We start from the raw sequence: 19,440 nt of genomic DNA, 5'->3' as shown, positions 1-19,440 counted from the left end.
GGTCTAATCGGTCTTAAATTTGCAACAATAAAATGAATAGTTTTAGTAATGTGCTTCTTAAATGTCAATGACGAGTCCAATGTCAGTGCCAGGTATTTGAACTCTTTAACAAGACTGAGCTCCGTCCAGGAAGACATTGGACGTTAAGTTGCAAACCTGATTCCATGAGCCATTTTTGGTCATGAACAATTGCAGTTTTTCGCACATCCATCTTAATGGTCTGTAGTGGTTCTCAACTCCTAGGTCGAGATTCCCAAGTGGCTTTGCTGGGCCACTTTGCAGGAAGACTGCTGATTGTGTTGCTTTTATAGCTAGCCCCATGACCAAGGATTTACTCAACAGAACTTTATGAATAAATATTACATGTTGATATGAAATATATCAAAACAGAGTCAAATCACAAATTGTTTTCATCATAGGTTGATTGAAGTGTATATATTTAGGCCTGAGTTTTGCACATATTTATCATCCATATTTTTCCACAATGATCCGACTGATTTGAACACCACTGGAATGATGACGAGAAATCCTGCTGAAAACCCCTGTGTATGATCTCATGTATTTATGAAATGAAGTCATGTCTGCCATCTTTTCTTTCGTCTATTTCAGTTATGTTGTCGATTCAGAAAGCGATCTGTTTGTGTCCGTTTACATTGGTACAGGTTTAGTGAGAGACAGCTGCTAATCTGTGCTGTATGTTTTCATTTCATTTCGTCCCATTCACGCTGAATGGTGTTCGCTTTACTCTGTGAGGTCTGATATGGAGGTAATTAAAAGGACATAATTAGATATTGCGTATTAGTCACCAGGCACAGCTGTGGATATGGAAAACCAAGGGCGTCATTGAGCAGTTAGAATGGTCTGTTTTTGGTGGATTCTGAAAGTAAGATTGGATTTTGATGTGAAACAGCAAAGACTTGCTCGTAATATAATGCAAAATCCTTGACCCTTCTAATGAAACAGTCAGGGATGTTCTTTGCACAGCGCTTGATGAGATTCCCACAGTATTTGTATTCATTTTGTCGCCATTGGCAAATCATCTGTTCGCCGGTCAAGGGCAGCAAGGGCAGTTTTGTTTGAGCCATGGGCGGAGGATGAAAACTCTTGTTAAAGAAGGTGCTTCTGAAGTGGCAAGAACAGAAACTTTATAACTTAGTGGTGTTGCACTGAATTCTACGTACAAACCATCACACTGGGCATGTTACCTGAATTTAGTTGATCTCACTTACTTAGTTTACTTAGCCTATTCATTTACTTACTGTATTTTTTTTGGCTTTTTTATCTACTTACTAACTCTTACTTATTTACTGTTAACTTCCTCATAAAGATCCTTTCATTGTTTGTAAACGTTGTGGGTTGGGGGCTTTTTTTCCCCGCAAGTTTTGCAGTTTTTCCCCATTTTGTTTTTGCTCTTTGATGGACAACAATTAAAAGCCCCACTCACTGGAAGTGCTTGACAAGACGTCCCGGTTTACCCGGGACAAGCACCGGTTCTCATCAGATTAAACTTTCCTTTACAGCTGCAAATGTTGTTCCTACAGGATGACATTTTAAAGTTTATTATCGCTAGTTTTAGTCTAATCTTCTTTCTGCCGCTCACTTGCCTCCAGCTAATGTCACTGATGGTGTATTTATTGTCCCTGTAAAATACAGGGAAAAAATGACTTTCAAATGTATACAATCTTCAAAGAAAAGCATCATTGATAAGAACTTTTGAAGGCCATTACGTGTTGAACAAAGTGTGTATTCCAATATTCATTTGGGTAAAATGTGTCATAGCATCTAATATAAGATTCCTTTGTTATACTGTAACTACTGCGCCTATTGTAGGTCTGAAAAGTGAAATGTTGGTGATAATACCTGCCCACAGTGCCAAATGGATATGATGAAACAATACAATGGCACCTGGAACATAATCCGTCTTTTTGTCCAGTGCAATTGTCTTGAGAACCGATGCTTTTCAATATTTATACGGATGTCGTGCCACCTGCACCCTCCTTAGCTGCAAGCGAGGGCTGCACCTATCCCGTCCACTGCCAAGGATTTTTCACTTTACTGTACAACTCTGTGCACAGTGAGCCAACACATATTTAAACTCTATTGAACTTGCTGCCAGACATTTTATTGCAAGGCCCTCCAAGAAAATAAGCCTAGAGTGGTGAAAAGTAAAAATGACTCGCAAAGAATTCCACAAAACAAACGCCATGGCAACACTATGCAGTAAAATATTGAGCTAAAAGCTGCACCAGAAAGTTATACAAGTCCCCAGAGCGAGCACTTGTTACATCATTATCTGTCTCTGCGGCAGCTGAAGTGTGGATTTCCCCCAACAAATCACGGCTAATTTGTCCCCATTCGTCTCCCTTCAACAGCCCACTCCATCTCTCATCCCCACCTGCATTCACTTCAATCATGACATGCTTTGTTCCGAGCTATTCACTGATGCCCGTTATTGTTCCCTGGGATTATTTAGAGGGAAGCGCTCTGAATTGGCAAGACTCATCCGTTCCTATTACCGCGGTCTCTAAACGGGGGAAGGCCCGCTTGTAAAACAGTTGTAGCGTCTTCTGCCACTTAACAATTAGCTTTTGTGGGCTAAGTGCTAGAGGGAGGGTTAAAGATGGTTAAAGATGGGAGGGGCTGGAATTCCTAAGGGGCCTTTCCAGTAGCACTTCTGAGTAAGAGGTTCTTCTGATCAAGTCTTTTTAATATATATATATATATATATATATATATATATATATATATATATATATATATATATATATATATATATATATATATATATATATAAATAATAAAGAAAGTGTCCATGTTACTGCAGATCTTTACTAAATGCAGTTTGCTTACTTCACGACCATTATGGACTCTTTGCAGTAAAAAAAATCCGCAGAACTCCACAAAACAATGGCAAAGACGCACAAAAGCATCCAGTAAAAGGCCCAACGAACCCCCCACACCTGCTGCACAGTGGAGGTGTCACAAGAGGCGCTACAGAAAGGAAAAAGCATCAAATGAGGAGGTATCCGGGCAAGACTCACAGCTAATCCACACATGCCTTCTATTGTTCTGGCTAATGGACGTTCACTGGAGAATAAAACAGATGAACTGCTACACTCTTTCCAGAAGGTGGTGAAAGACTGTTGTGGAGTGGAGGGAGCTGCGCAGGAGGTGGAGAAGCTGACCAGTGCAGGACACCATGCTCTGAAACAGGGACAAACACAGGAGGCATTGCACCATTTTAGAGGATCAGAGGAGACTGAAGGCAGCCAGCCAGGTTTCCTCCGGGTACTCCGGTTTCCCCGATCTCCAAAAACATGCTGGTCTGGTTGGCCCACAGTGATGGCGCGGCTCAGTCGGAGCGGCTTAGGACTAACAGCTGAACACAATTTCGTTGTGCGGTTTTACAATGACAAATAAAGCACTTACTTATGTTCTATATCTGTAAACTATGTACACATCTGTGGGCGAGAGACCCTTGATTCTATCTAGCATTAGGAATAATGAACAAAAAAAAGAAGGATGTTGACGAACCACCTGCACCTGTGCTGGAGACATGTCGGTCCACCCCAGGCCAAAACCAAGCGCAGACATAATAGCCACTAAGTATTTATTAGTCACATGTGATGTGATTTCGTTCACATGCTCAAATAATATCTCTTATTACCTGACCCTTGACCAGACAATGCTCTGGGCCCTTCCTGCGATTCCAGGTTGGGACCTGGATGGCTCAACATCCAAACATAATATTTTGTGTCTTTTTTTCTTCTTCTTTGAAATGCTGCCAAAGCACAAATCCAACCAGAAAGACTATATTTCCAACCAGATCCTTTCATATATATGTGCCCTTTCTCCTTTGTTTGCCTTTCGATTTCGCTGTGACCTCCTTCTCTGCTGTAGAGCCTCCTCAGACTGTGGAAGACAAATATCGCACTTTCCCCTAAATACTCTTTCATCCCTCCTCACTCAGTTGCCTTTGCCTAATTTTCTCCTGGTTGAAATAGTTAAAAGCTCAGGGGCAGACTGTGCAGTGATCCCTCCGAACGCTGTAGACACTGTCCTCTCTCAGATCCTCTTTCAGCCTGTGTCAGAGAAGGAATGTTGAACAGAGAGGGCACCCAGGAGACAGCAGGAGAGGAGGCCGGGGAAGCAAACTTTTTTCTTTTTTTCTTCTCATGTGCCCTTGGTCCTGTGTCCTCTCCACTCTCCGCTCCTGCCCAATTCCCACCAGTGTAATCCTCTTTGCTGCATAATGTTCGCCTTTACTTTCCAGGAATGTGCCGCGGTCAGAGGTGTTCTAATCCATCCGATGGTGCTTTTCATTCATTCTCCGTCTCTCTATCTGTCTGACTCTTCCTCGACCCCGTTACCTCTTTATCTCCATCAATCCCCATCTCGACCAACCCATTTCTTTTGTCTAACGCAGAGGAGCGGGCCTATTTAACCCCTCCAGTGTGGGCAAGTGGCCCTTTTCCTGCCACGGACCGCCATCCAGCTCCCAGAGTCGCCGCGGAGGGTGAGATTTGTCTTCCCCACATGCATGACGTGCCGTGCATAAAGCCGGTCTGAATGTCAAACACTTTCTTGCACTCTTGCTTTGGCACAAGAGCCGCTGAGAATCGGCTTGAAGCGCAAATATGGGGATGAATAGCGAGCATGCCGCGGACTTCACACCCCGCTCTATCCCCCGCTGGCTGCCTCAGTGCCCCTCAGCCGTCACGCTCTTTCCCTTTGCTTTTCAACAACACCTGGAGCCAAGGCTGCTGTTTCCGCTAAAAACACTGTTGGGAGGTGTAAACACAAACTGAGGACAAGACAAGCTGGCGGATATAGGAATTCACAATAAGGCGGATTCAAGACTGGAGCACAAATGTAGAAAATGGTTTTACTAATTTCAACAGGTTTAAGTAGTTCAGGTGAGACATTGCAGGTGGATAGGAAAAAAAGATATTTAGAGATGTCCATTTGAATTTTTTTACTGTAGATTGCTGACATAGTTTAGTTTAGTTTAGTTTAGTTTATTTCTTATTTGGTGTCTTGCACCTAAAGGTGCCCAGCCTGCATGGGCTTATAAGACACAAAAATGCAGGCAGACAACTGAAAAGCATTAAACAAAGAGTGTCCTCTGCCGTGTAAGCCAAGCGCTTAACAAAAACTTAGACAAATGAAATGGCTTATACTTGAACAAGAACTTAAGCCTTTCCTCATCTGACATTTCAAACAAATGTACAGCAACATCAGACAGTTTACAAAATAATTGCCTTCTCGGTTCATGATACAAAGGACAATAAAACACAAAATGTAATTCATTTTCAATATCATTTAACTGACAAAAACAACAAGTCCACTCCTCCTCTGGGACCGAATGAAATCGTCCCGTCTCCAGTGCCAGGGGCAGAGTCCCGGACCTCAGCTGAGCACAGACTGACCTCTGACCTCTAGATAGGTTCAGGGTCACATAGGGCTCAGGACCAAAATTATCTTTAATCAAAATATAAGTTCTCAACTTTGGCTTCCACAAGACATCATATAACCATTTAAGGTTATATTCTTTTCAAAGTAGAGCTTTTTAATTTCTCCAACATTACATCTTAACTTGTTTCTAAAAATAAACTGGAGATCAGCATCAACAAAAATGTTCTCCATCTGCACACTCCAAATGTATCTATTAGATAGAGCTATAGCTATAGCAACAGTTATATCATGTTATCATGCCAAAATAGGAGAATGTAGAAGAACATAAATGGCAACAATTTCTTATATTTGAGTGAAAATCCTAGTAAGTTATTTTGTGATGTATTAGGTTCAAAGAGTTTTACCACAGAAAAACGTAAGTACAAATTCAAAATGTGTCTTGTTTTCTGGGGTTGAGCGCTCAATAAATCAGAATAGGAATTAGATATTGAAAAATATCTCTGAAAGAACTTCAAAATCCAATAACATAGTGTTACTATGGAAACCTAAATGTTGTCTCCAGAGAAAAGTATTTTTGAGAAAAATGGCCCTTGAAGTACAATTTCCCATATGGAGATTTATGTGGAGAAACACTTTATTGTAAAGAAAACAATGCTTTTTTGTACTCTCCTTTTCAAACAAGAGTCATTTTCATGATTAAAATTTATGTTCACTATACTCCTGGAGCAGATGCACTGAGCCCCAAAGATATATCACAACGAACATACTATACCATATTTTGAATTGGCTTAGTATTGATGTGGGTTTACTACTGTGCAATCCTGGGTGTTGTTTATGGAACTGAGACTTTTTTCTCACTTAGAAACAAGCTCTAGCGAAACATTCGTGTGTAGTCATTTGTGTAGCTAAAATGTGTGTGTGAGGGCATGTTCTTAATTTATGACACCGAGACACTTTTACTGTCTCTAAGCTGTTGTAAATTAACTCCGCAAACCATGATGGACTTGGTCTCACATTTCTGGTCGAAGCATGCCTTTAGTGCACACCAGTGTTATCTTTTCCCAAGAAAGGCCTATCTCTCAAAGAAAAAGTCTGCTGCTATAATCTCCAGTCAGTGATCGAAGCGTGTTGGGATGTAACCGGGGCACACCTCTTCAGGCCCGGCCCAATAAATCAGCACCCTTTGTATCTCTTTCACATGTCATAGCGCCATTTTCCCAGTGCTCGCCCAGAGGGGACGATCACCTCTGTTATCTCTCCCTCTTCCCCTGTCTGCGGCTGTGTCGGCCTGTCACTTCCCTGGTCTGATCCAGCTCTTATCTCCTTCCGCGCCTCACACACCTTCCTTTGCGTACCATTTGGAAGGTCTTACTTTATACAGTTGTGTCACAAGTTCAGTACCAAATGACGTACTTTTATTTGTTTTCTTTTACACCACTGACAATCACTGGCTCAGAATCTTGCGCACTGCATGTGTCTCAACAATTTACATTTTGAAGCTGTTTTTTTTGCAGTGCTGTCGGGCGAGCCAAGGCATCCTTTCCTGCCATGTCGCTAATGGACAGCGTTACCATGGATGTCTGTAATGGCAATAATGAGAGCGCCGCTGATAAACGCTCACAGGAAAACAAAAACAAAGCTACCACAGATAATGGAGAATGCCATGGAGTGGGCAGTGTACAGTGTGGAGTTATTGTGATGATAATTTACACATCATGCTGTTTACATTTATGTGGCATGCAGGATACATGGAGCTGTGAAGTATAAATCATTTGTTTTCAATTACAGGGCTTGCACATGGAACACAATCTGTAAATTGAAAAGAACATTCAAAGTCATGTGGTTGTAGCCTCTCAAAGTTGACTCAGAAGCCTTGTCTTTTGGCCGTTGACAAATAAGTCATTAAATTCACGCTTTCCAACCGACCAACCAACTGACTGACCAACCATCCAACCAACCAACCAACCAACCAACCAACCATCCGACTAACCGACCGACCATCCATCCATCTATCCATCCATCCCTCCATCCATCCATCCATCCATCCATCCATCCATCCATCCATCCATCCAACCAACCAACTAACCATCCGACTGACTAACCGACCGACCAACTGACTATCAAACCAACCAACCAACTGACCAAGTAAGCAACCAACCATCCATCCAACCATCCAACCAACCATCCAACCAACCATCCAACCAACCATCCAACCGACCGACCGACTGACCGACCGACCAACCAACCATCCAACCAATAAACCGTCCGACCGACTGATCAACCAACCAACCAACCAACCTATCATCCCACCAACCGACTGACTGACCAACCAACCTATCATCCAACCAACTGACCGACTAGCCAACCAAGCAACCATCCGACCGACTGACCAACCATCCAACTAACACACCAACCAGCCAACAAACCAATCATGTTTTCTAATTATTAATAGCTCATAATAGTTGACAATCTTTCCCCATTTGAAGCTGCGGAAGCGCTTTATAAAGAAATACATCCGTTACTAATCCACATAAGCCTATTGTAATCGTAGAGTTATTGATAGTCATGCGTTTTACTTCCATGTCTAAGTATAATCCAATTGACGTACTTCCCATTGAGTAAGCATAACCTTAGTTGGCCAATCCCCCTAATAGCCTAAAGGGGTCTGAATCCACATCTCCTGTCATTCAGCCATTTTAATCAATAGCATGTCATGAATGTGTGGCACCCCAACAACGCGCCTCGCACATGTCCTGGCTATAAACAGCTTGGATGAAAACGATCCCCCACGGCTGCACAGTTAGACACACCCTATATTTATGTTGTGGCGTATCCCAGAAACCAGTGGCGATATATTCATACTTGGCGTGATTGGGATAACTAGGTCATCGCTCCAGTGCTATGGATAGTTCAGATTCACCTCCATTTTGTTTGGGTATTCCCCCGTGGAAGCAACAGATTGGAAAACAAACAAAAAAGAATCTGTAACGTGATAACAAATTACACATTTACTCCCAGCTCATCCATAAATCTCTTTGCCCTACCTACACGCTTTGTTAATGATTCTCTGTACAACGGAAAGTGTATTGTTATCTTTTATGCAAACAATTGGGATTTGAGGCAGTCTTTTGTTGAATTATTCTGTCTGCTTTCAGTTTCAGCTTTTTGACTTGAATGAAAGATGTAAAAAAATAATCATTCCGATAGAAATGGATGATAGGCTTGATGTGAGCTTGTACGTGCCAAAGGGTAATCTGCAGTAGTGATAGATTGACTTGGCGTCACTGTAGATGTAAAACATGCCCAGTAAATGTGCACAGTCTGGAGCTGGAATTTGGCCCTGGAATGATCACTGTGAAATACAACAGGATACAGAGGGTACATGGTTCAAGACATGAGCACTAGTTTTAATTTAGAAGGTGTTGATGTGTAAACCCAATGAATTCCAACTTCATCTCTGTAACACTTTAATTTTGTACGGATAAGTAAGAATGTGTGTTATATGTGATTTAACACATCTTTTTCAGACTAGAGAAGTGTGAACATCATGTAAAATAGTTGCAACATGGCTTCCAGAATGTCTTCTTCCTTTACCTATTGAGTCATGTTTTGAGAGACTTCCACCCTATATTTGGAAGAAATACCATGAAACTTTTCCACAATTGTAGCCTAAGAACTTTGCTCCCTAAGTTAAAGTTATGTCCCAAGGTTCTTTATGCACACTATTTTTCTCTTACATTTTGCTGTAAGTGTAATCCAGATTTACATGTTTTGTAGTCTCCACTCAAGTCTCTACACTTCACTTCCCCACTGCTCTGCAAATAGGTGACACTTTTCCTTTTGTGAAGCCTAATCCAGGCGTGACATGACTTCTATAGACACCTGACATGAAAATCCTCCCCTCTCTGTACCACATGGATGCCTAAAGACTAGCCCATTCAACTCTCTTCAAATTCCAAGCTCTAAATATCAAGCAATAGAATCGAATAAGCCCTCCCGTACAGAACGCATCCACAACAAAAGGGCACAATTACAATAATGAGTGCCATTTGTCAGGTTTTAGCGACGGTAATGACTTGATAATCAGTTGGACGAGACTGTGAAAGCCGAGGACACCGCAACTTTGGCAGAAGATGTATAGGTGGAACTAATGGTATTAATGACGGTGCGCTTCCATTTCAGCACGTCAGTCAAAGCGTTGCCAGGAGGGGCAACACCAAGCACGGATCAATGGACGCAGACATTGATTAATAAAGAGAACGATGATACATTCAGCAAAGGCGCGGTGAGAATAGGGTGTCGTAATACAATAGGGGTTCAAAGTATTATGGGTTTCATGAGGTACCAGACAGGGCTGCCCATTCTTTTTACAATAGGTTTTGATTTCAGGACTTGATACTGTCAACATTTCAGGAGGACATGAGGTTATGAGTGATTGTTTTTTAAAAGAAATCTCCAAACACATAATACGTAAACCTGATCATTATAGGTTGGACATTGAGTCTGCAAACCTTTAATCCTGTGGCCAAAAGTCCTGTCAACTGACTCCAGTAGCTCTTGTACCGCCATGAACCATGTCAAAGCATCTGCATTTTTGACACTGAAAAGGCCACAGTGTCCTGATCTGCCCTCCACTTCAACTCTACTTTTCAATATGTTACAAAGCTTCATGAGAGCAGCCTATTAAACTTGAGCGCGCCCTTAACCAGCGGTTTACCACCAATGCTGTTCTGTGTAGTTCTCCACATATTGTGGTTTTCCCGTATTACTAAAACATTTTCAATAGTGCCCTCTGGGGTCAGAACTCCCACTTTAAAAGAGATTCTGAATCTCAGGGAGACTTTCCCGGTTGAATAAAGGTCAAATAACAAAGCAAAACATTGGAACTGTTTATCTTCGACAGGCAACTGGTAACTGGTATTTTTCCCACTTGAAAATGACTTGCGACCTCAGAGCGTTCCAGCTGAATGCTACAACAGTTAGCTAATAAGATGCTAATGTTAGATGAGTGTTTCTCCACAAACATAATTCAAAACATGCTAAATAACACTAGATTAAAGGCTATGACCAAAAGTAAGGTTCACTTCACTGATGCAGTGGTTTTGTTCAAATTTGATCATTAGCTGCACTCCTCCACTGGGGGCCGCCATTGCTGTCTTCATCTTGCATCCAAACTCGGAGCTCTCTGGAGGTCTCCGAGTTTACAAGTTGTAATTACGTGTTCGAGCAGCGTTCCATGGCATTTTGTCCAAGTGGGAGATGGGAAATTTACCAGTTATCAGTGGCCTGGAACACACCATTACTTTTAGTTGTATTGTGTGCTATTCCTGATTGAGTGACTAAAAGGGCACAACTAATGGCCTTTGCACATGACCAAAGCCCTGGGTTCTGAACCAAGGTGACTCCGGTGATATGGCACATGCTTCAATGATCCAGTGAGGTCCCGTAAAGTGACCTTTTCCAAACCAACAACAAACAGACATATCCGCCTCATGTGACAATATATTCACCAGCAAACCACCACACCAAACCTGTTTGGCCTTTTTGCTGTTTTATTCCTCTGTAGCGTCTTACTGCAATAATAAAGTCTTTTTCTTTGCACACCCATATTAGGAGATTGGGTTGGTGCAAAATGTAAGTCAAGCAAGTAAATAATATAAGACTTATTTGCAGGAGTTGGGTTTAACATTCACCCTTCTCAGTTAACTTTAAGAACACACCATAGATTGAGTCAACACCAGATCATTTACTAGGGCCACCATGTCAGCTGACCTCTGCGCTCCTCCAGCTGTTTACAGAGAAAACAGTAAAAGTGGTGGCTGTCCCTGTCTTAAAGTAATTGAACGCTATAACAACTATTGGAGTGCAGCGCCTTTATTAATGCCTTTAGTTACTCCTGGATCTCTCTGTCTGCTTCACAGTGTTAGATCATATCTATTTAAGTGAAACTATATTGGGCCACTTATTGGTTCTTTCCAGTTAAGATTAATGTTTCGGCTTGAGAACTGAAAGCTGGGAAAGTAATTTTAAGAATACCATTGTCATTTTTGAGAATTTTTGAGAAGGGTATAATTATTCCTTCCCTACATGAGTTTGGACAGGTGTTAGGCTCTGGGCATTTCTCTTTTCTCCACAAACGGAACTTGCTCTTAAGAGAAAATAGTCACAAATTAAACCTTTAAACTAGAACTAAACGCTTGGCAGACATTATCATCCATATATTCATGAACAACACCAAATGAATAGATGACAGGCCTCCGGACATTCACCCTCTGTTTGCATCTCCAGCGCCTTGTGGCCAGACTTGGTACATTTTGGCACTATATTTGGAAATGTCCTGGACTCTGTATCCAGTTGAACAGACTTCTCATTATCGTTGTTTTCTCAAAGCAAATTATATTCCGATCAGCCCTCCTCAAAAACAAACCAAACTATCAATTAACCAGCATTTGCAAAAACTCTTGGTAATTGTGTCTTTCTGGTGTTTTTACTTGAAAGTTGATTTGTATAATCATATCCACAAGCGTTGCTCATTTTGTCATAAAAAAAAATACAAAATGACAAGGAAAGAGTGGTGGGGGTAATAGTTTATGTTGTGCTTCTTTGATTAGTTACCATGGCAGTGCGCCCATGAAAGCAGGCGGTAGTTAGTGAGTATGACAAAGTGCTGATGGTGAAGCATTGTTGAGTCGGAGCACACAGTAGTGTCTTTCATCACGTGCAGCTAATGGGCAGGTAGATGTTCGACGCCGGCTTCCTGTTAAATCATCAAACGGGGGACGGCTGGGCTTGTCCTAACACGGAGACACTTCACTTCCTCGAAGGAGACACCCCCACGACGCCCTTTAACACACACACACACACACATACACACACACACACACACATATTCCAGACAAATACGTAAACAGCGCGAAGGCCCAAAATGGACGGGTAAGCTTTGACCCCTGACTTCTGACCCCTGATTGGTCACAGAGGTCGGGCCGGTGTCTTCCAGCGCACTTACCTGTTGTCTCTGTGTCCGCAGATCTGAATGAGTGCGGGCTGAAGCCGAGGCCCTGTAAACACAGGTGTATGAACACGTACGGGAGCTACAAGTGCTACTGCCTCAACGGATACATGCTGATGCCCGACGGCAGCTGTGGAAGTGAGTAACACAACAGTCAGCTTCATCTCATGTGTTATGTTAATTATGTTCAAAGTATGGCCAGGTAAGCTGGCCATGAGTGTTACAAGCTGTCGCTATTACTGGACGATAACGTATCCAAAGCTTAACTGCATCAAAGCCATGTTTTTGTCATATAAAGTGAGTGTATTCAATTTTGTTCCCGTGTACTTGTTCCATTCTCATTATCCAATAAGGGCATTCTATATAAACACTTGAGACTACAACTCCTCGATCCAATTTGTTTATAATAATCTTCGCTTTGATCCTGCAGGCTTTGGTCCACTCATTGCATAGCGAGTGCGCTTATTATGGAGCACATATGAAAGGCGCAGTGACAGTCCTGTGATAGACTGTTTTGATTAAAGCCCACGTTCATACACCTCATTGTACCAGGCCTGCAGTTCCAGAGCCCCCTGTGAAGAACCCTAAGAGATCTAAAATGAAAAATGTGGAAGAAACACAATCTCCACACACTCACTGCATGGCCACTTCTTATTAGCTGGCCCGAGGTGCTGTACAGAATAGCAGCTGATGCTTGGACTTGTCACCTCCTCACATAGAAAGGATGTTTTCAAAATGTTATTGCATTTGGAAGACTGCCTCCATCTATTATGATAAGGCAAGAAAACATAATCAGCATTTTAATGTACTGAATGAACACCAGGACGTTAGGGTTTTTTCATGAGAGGCAATGTTTACTTTGCTTTGGCAAGATGAGTTTAAGCCTGATGATTTATAATCTACACATAACAGATGATAACATTTATTTGAAGCTATATTGTCATCAGCATTCTTTTATACAGGGTCAGCTCTGGGCATAAGCATGTAAGATGGGTTTGTATGGGTGCTGGAGACTGCGCCATATGTAACATTCAAGTTACATTTTTATACTCAGAACAACAAATTGATGTCCCGTAGTGCCTTGTTGCTGCTAAGTCCCTCCCCCAATGCTACTAGCACAAGGGGAAGTGATTTAATCTGGTTTAGGGTATCAAATTGGCCAAAGCTGTTTTCATAGGTCACTTAAGGGATATTTCAGGTTTTTTGAAAAGGTTTTACTGCAGGCTATTAGTTACCATAGACAAGCGCTAGCCCAGCACTAGCCTAGCACCATTGAACTCTTCAAATATAAGGACTGCATGAATTTAAAAATATATATATCTCCAGAAATCAACCACAATCTTCATAACTAGGAAATGAGGCCCTAAGACAAATGTCAAATATCCCTTTAAATAAAAATATTTCAAATGTTGGCGATGGTGTCATGCATGAGGCATCTGTGTTTCATGTGTTAGAAAGCTCCAGTTTGGCGCTTCAGATCCAGAGTTTTCAGGCACAGCACAGCAGTCGCGTACTGTCCCAGAGGCACTGAGCAATGGATCAGACGCATAATCCAAAGATTACTTAGTAATCTCTTAAGAGTAATAAAGAGGCAAAGTCAACAAATGAATCAGTAAAATGTGTTCTCCTCCTCTCAGCCTCTTCAAACATTTCTCAAAGTGAACCCTCTCACTGCATTAGGAACTTCTTCTCCCATCAATTTAAAAGTGATCGATTGTGTTGCCGAAGGATTTTGAGCTTGAAAGCCAAGATGACATATCGAGATCATTTCCACTGATAATTGCCATCTTTCTTCAAACACATCAATTATTTCTACATTCCTGCATTTTTCAGCTGCCTGGTGCGAGCATGATTATGTTCGAATTCTAATTAAAGAAGCTGCAGACACAAATTAATATTACAGACTGCCCACCGATGACAGGACTCCAAACAGAAATGCTTCTATAATGTCTGTTCCTGTCCATCACTCGAAGCAGTGGCAGTCCCTGCCACTCCTGCGCGTGGGCCGCTTTCCTCTCCCTCTTTGGGTTTCTGCTGAGGCTGCCGCTGCTGTTCGGATCAATAGATCACTGTAGCATTTAATCAGCCGGACCTGCCTCGGTCATCAAAGCTCCACCGCCGGTTCCCCGCGGCACCTCACCCACTTTTAATTTCCTCTTAAAGGGTCCCAGCTATCAAGTATGCACTCCTTTACCTCATTATTTGGTGACGGTCCAGAGTGGTGCAACAACACAGGGGAGGCAAAGGGCGCAATATTGTAAGTGCGCCTGAGAAGTGAGCCGGGGGGTGACTGCAGCCAAGAATGTAATAAGAGCACCCAGAGGTCACGCACGGGCTAATATCAGTAGCAGCAGTGAAGAGGCAGCTTTGGCCAGGGGACAAGGAGAACTTGTGAGCAGGTAATAAGGAAATGAGGGTGAAATCAGGGTGACCCAAGTGCTATTTGTGGCCGCACCCTCTTAAAACAAAGGTTGGGTGAGATAAAACAGATTGCTAAGTGGCTGAAAAAGAGTTTTGGTGATTGGTTTTGTTTCAGTGTTAAGAAGCTTTTGTGGTCTGCACTAGTGTGGCCATGAAGTACAGTCTGCAGACTGTCGAGAAAATTCTCCAAGGATGTAGCTTCTCTCTGAATGTGTTTTGAAGGACTAGTGGCTGAAAGCATTAAAGAAATTCTTAAGCTAACTGTGGATTTTATTTTTGTTTTTCTTACTTCACACAGAAATGTTCAAGTTGTGCATGTAAACGTTAAGTGTGACTATAAGATTGGCTAGGGCTTACAAAACTGGCAATGGAAGGCTCAGCATAATAAATAATACAATGTTGGCAGCTCTCATTGCTATTCAGTTACCTAACCTGCAGTCACAGGCTCAAATTGGCAGTTGTTCCCCATTAATCTAAAGTACCTTGCTCCTAGCATTGCCTCAACAGTTCTTGTCATCAATGCTAACATTATGCTGTTTCTCATGTGCCTCTCGTGTTCTACAGGGCTCTAAATCTGTTTGCCGTACACATGAGAGCCCTGCTGAGCCTCACCCTTTTTGCTCGGTGCATTAATGTGCTTTGCCTGTCTCCTCAGATGCGCGCACTTGTGGCATGGCCAACTGCCAGTACGGCTGCGAGGTGCTGAAAGGAGAGGTCCGATGTCAGTGTCCATCCCCGGGGCTCCAGCTGGCTCTGGACGGGCGGACCTGCGTGGGTATGTCCACTTTTTAATCATGCACAGCGGACCGATGTACAATGGTGAACTCTTTAGATTCAAGTATTTACACTCCGATAGTTTGTTTATCTTTCAGGAAGAAGTATAAATATATGCTAATGAAGACAAATATATGCTAATGTGGTAACATAATACGCAGTTAATGTACTTACAGCTACAGTAAAATAGATACATAATGTAAAAAGCTAAATCACATGGCTAGCTCCAGGATACATTGTTTTTAGGGTTTCTGGTAGGTTTTCTGGTTGGAACGGTATGTGTTGCCATGGAGATGGTTCCATCAGGGGCGTCAAAGAGGCCACTGTGTTGGGAAGAAAAGGGTCATATATGCACTAATACATTGACACTGTTGGAACATGTAGTGGGAGGAAAATACTTAATTTGAACATTTTTAAAGTCTGTATTGTCCCTTTAAAACCTGAGTAATTGAATACAGTTTTTAAAATGTTTGGGAACTTAAAGGGACTATATAGAGTTTAAAAAATGTTAAAATTATGTATTTTCCTCCCCCTACATGTTCCCGCGTCTCAAAACGTGTCACTTCGGGTCATGCACGAGCTTAATGTAGAAGGTGCAGTTACATGTATGACCTGAGGTGGCAGTAGTGATTATAAAATGGCTAACTTGCATCTAGCCCCTTTAAATGAATAAAAAGAAACACAAGAAACATTACATATTTTATTCAGAAATAGTCAAATAAGTAAGTAAATAAATAGATCTTGCTACATGTTTTTCAATATCGGTTGATTTATAAAAGCTCATCCTCCTCACAGAACCCTGAGTCTGTACTTTGACATACACATTTGATAAAAAAATGAAGGTTGACTCTCCGTCACAGCGCAGGGTTAATGGCTGAGCACAGAAGGATACGAGTTTGAGTCAATTGCCTCTTTAAGGTTTTGACAAACGAAACAACCTTGGCAGAACGATGCCATCGTACAACCTTTTAGAGCCGGAGAGCCTTTCATGTGAGCTTTCAGAGGCCAGAAATATGATCAAAACATTGGTTTGTGAAAAGCTCGTGTGCGTCCTAAAGTGCAGCATATCCTGGGTCATATCCTGACTCTGAGCTCACAAACAGGCGGGACATCCATCATGAAGAGCGATGGCAGGGGGGGCAGCAGACGAGTGGCCTCCACAGGTGTTACGACACTTTAATGGAATGTTTCCGGACCAGAGCTAATATTTTATGGGGGATTTTATGGCAGATTTTGCATCATATTTGGGGAAGGGACGGTAACCTGAGAATCACACTGGACGGTTGAAACACCAGGACAGACATTACTCTTTGTGCAGCTGCAACATGGAAAACATTTTTACTTTTTCAATGAAGAACCTTCTCCATTCAGCCTTACCCAAATCTAAAAGCTTCTCGTGTCACGCCTCATTTGAAAGCTATGACCTACAAAACTCATTGTGACTATTTTTGTTGCAATGTCGCCACGTTTTTGTCACATTTTTGTTGTGTTTTTGTCTCTTTTTTATCCGATTTTTAAAGGTTTTTTTTTGCCTTTTCTGGCACGTTTTTGTTGCTCTTATTTGTTGCTTCTTTGCTGCGTCTTTGTCGCTTGTTTATTGTGTTTTTGTCACTCTTTTGTTGCTTTTTTTGGTTGTATTTTCATCCTCGTTATCGTCGCAGTTTTGACACTTTGTCCAAGAAGCTATTAGATTGGGGTAAAGCCAAACTGGAGAAAATGTGCTCGGTTCAGGTGGGGGTTAAAATCTAAATAAAAAGAATTGAGATCATTTTAGAACGCACGCCATTCAGTTGTGGAATTAAACACACTTCATCAATGTTCTCTCTCCATGCACCGACCTTGAACACATCTAGTTGGTTGTCATTCGCCAAAGCCCTATATCTTGTGGGATGATTGCACTTGCTAAAAAGATAAAGCGATCTCGCTCAACATATTGCCAGAAAAGATTTCTTCATCAATCAATATAAAAGTCCACTCAAAACAAGCACCACTTTTCCCACAAACCTTCTCGTATTTCCGGCAACACTGTGAATCTAATCGGAACAACAGCCTCACCTATGTGTGCACAGAAATAGATCCATCCAATAATCCCAACAGACACATGTCTAACTAGAAGTATCGGCTTGTTGTCGGCGCGGCCGTTGACGGGATCGCGGCGAACCTCCCTAATTGACGACAGACTTTATTGATGTCTTTGCATTGTTGCGCAGCCTCCGCGACGGCTTCATATTTCAAAAGATCCCCCCCTTCTCGCAAATTGCTAAACTTATCAGTCGAGCTGTCGAGTCAAACACAATTGCCTGACATAATATGGGCTGTTATGTATGTGCCGCGCGGGTTTCTATGGATTGAAAAGGCAATTTCTAAAGATTTGCTGCTCGGCGGAGAAAGGCCAGGGCAGCGTTGCGCACCAGATGTACGTTCATTACATAGTGCAAATGCAAGCAGGTTTTGGAACTGCTAACTCGATAAGATGTCGGCGTCGGATCAAACCGGCCATCTGCGTGTAACATTGAGATTTAAAAGGCAATTGTTTAAAGCAAGCAACCTTTAGCGCTCAATCAATTTGAGCCTCAGGAGGACAATGAGCACAGGTTGACCCGGTGTAACCCAATTCAGCGCCTTGTGCGACCCCCACCCACAGTGAGTGTACTCTACTGGCAGGTAAGGTTAAAGCTAGGCAAGTTGGCTGGTCTACAGGTGTAACATAATAGCACAAACAAGCAGACAGCTCGCAGAGGAAGCCGCAGACAAGCCTCTCCTTTGTTACGCTGTTTATGTGCGAGTCGGCTGCCAGCCCTGAGGTTTGCTGCAGGCTTTCTTGCATTTTTAAAATATGTTTACACAAAAAGGCAACAATGACGCCTGAACTGAAACCTAAGCATAGCATCAGTAAAAGTAGGAAAAAGAGGTTGTGGTGGGGTAGTTGTGACTTGTTTATGATTGTATGTGCAGTATGTAAGGCATTTCGGCAAAGTGCTGTGGAATCTTAAATTTAGCCCTCCATTGAATGAGTATTAAAGGGGATAATATTATGCAAAATGGACTTAAAGCAGTACTAAGTAACTTGTTTACTTTAATAAATCCTTTTCGTAGTCCCTCTGGGGATAATACAAGTGTTGATTGGGGGGTCTTTCATCTCCCTCTCCTCCTGGTGTCTCTGGCCAGAAAACCATGCTTGCAACTTTCCCTGCCTCTGGGTCGGAGGCGCAATACACACTAATAGCATCACAAAGAAGAAGCTAACATGCTAGTGGGCAAAGCTAACAATGGCTATTTAAGCAGTATTTACAGCCAAGTTTGAGTGAAAAAAATGATCTCCTTTGTGTAATTGGATGTACAATAGCCTTCTCTCCCTTTGTCTTTTCTGCAAGAGTAGTATTTACTCTCATGGACAATTAATGAGTAAAAAAGACGCAACATGCTACAACACCTGCGGTGGCGCTTATGGCCTCTAGGGGCATGAGTTACTTAGTAGTTCTTTAATACAGCTTCTCTCATCAAAAACCTACCTGGAGTTGTGTTTCAAGCTGTTAGCACATCTTTGAGTAATCTGTGAATCTTCTCCAGTGGCTAGTCTTAGCATCTATGTAGCCAGGAAAGGCATTCATCACCTCTTGATCTCTTGCTAAACTTAAATTTTCATCGCAAAGTTAAAAAACACTCGCCATAGCTTTACTAAAGCCATGTGCAGAAACAGCCGCACAGCAAAGGGGAGCTAGAGGAATAGTGGGGAGGGGCTTACGGCAAGGTTGCGTGAAAACCAGGAAGTGAAACTACTGGATATTTGTTTCAAGTCTTTTAGATCAATATTGCATTTT

At 42.2% G+C, this 19,440-nt stretch overlaps 1 protein-coding gene across 1 annotated transcript in view; it reads left to right on the top strand.

Moving 5' to 3' along the window:
• Window positions 1–19,440, top strand: part of npnta (nephronectin a) — a 69,764-nt gene that overhangs the window by 30,161 nt on the left and 20,163 nt on the right. The window contains exons 4-5 of the mRNA XM_079553843.1: window positions 12,443–12,562; window positions 15,501–15,620. Of these exons, the coding sequence (XP_079409969.1) occupies window positions 12,443–12,562; window positions 15,501–15,620 (240 nt within the window). The remainder of the gene's footprint in view (window positions 1–12,442; window positions 12,563–15,500; window positions 15,621–19,440) is intronic.

Source organism: Gobius niger (genome assembly GCF_951799975.1).
Source record: "Gobius niger genome assembly, chromosome: 3".
Taxonomy (NCBI): domain Eukaryota; kingdom Metazoa; phylum Chordata; class Actinopteri; order Gobiiformes; family Gobiidae; genus Gobius; species Gobius niger.
The sequence above is the reverse complement of the archived record's forward strand: the minus strand, read 5'-3'. Positions and strand labels throughout refer to the sequence as shown.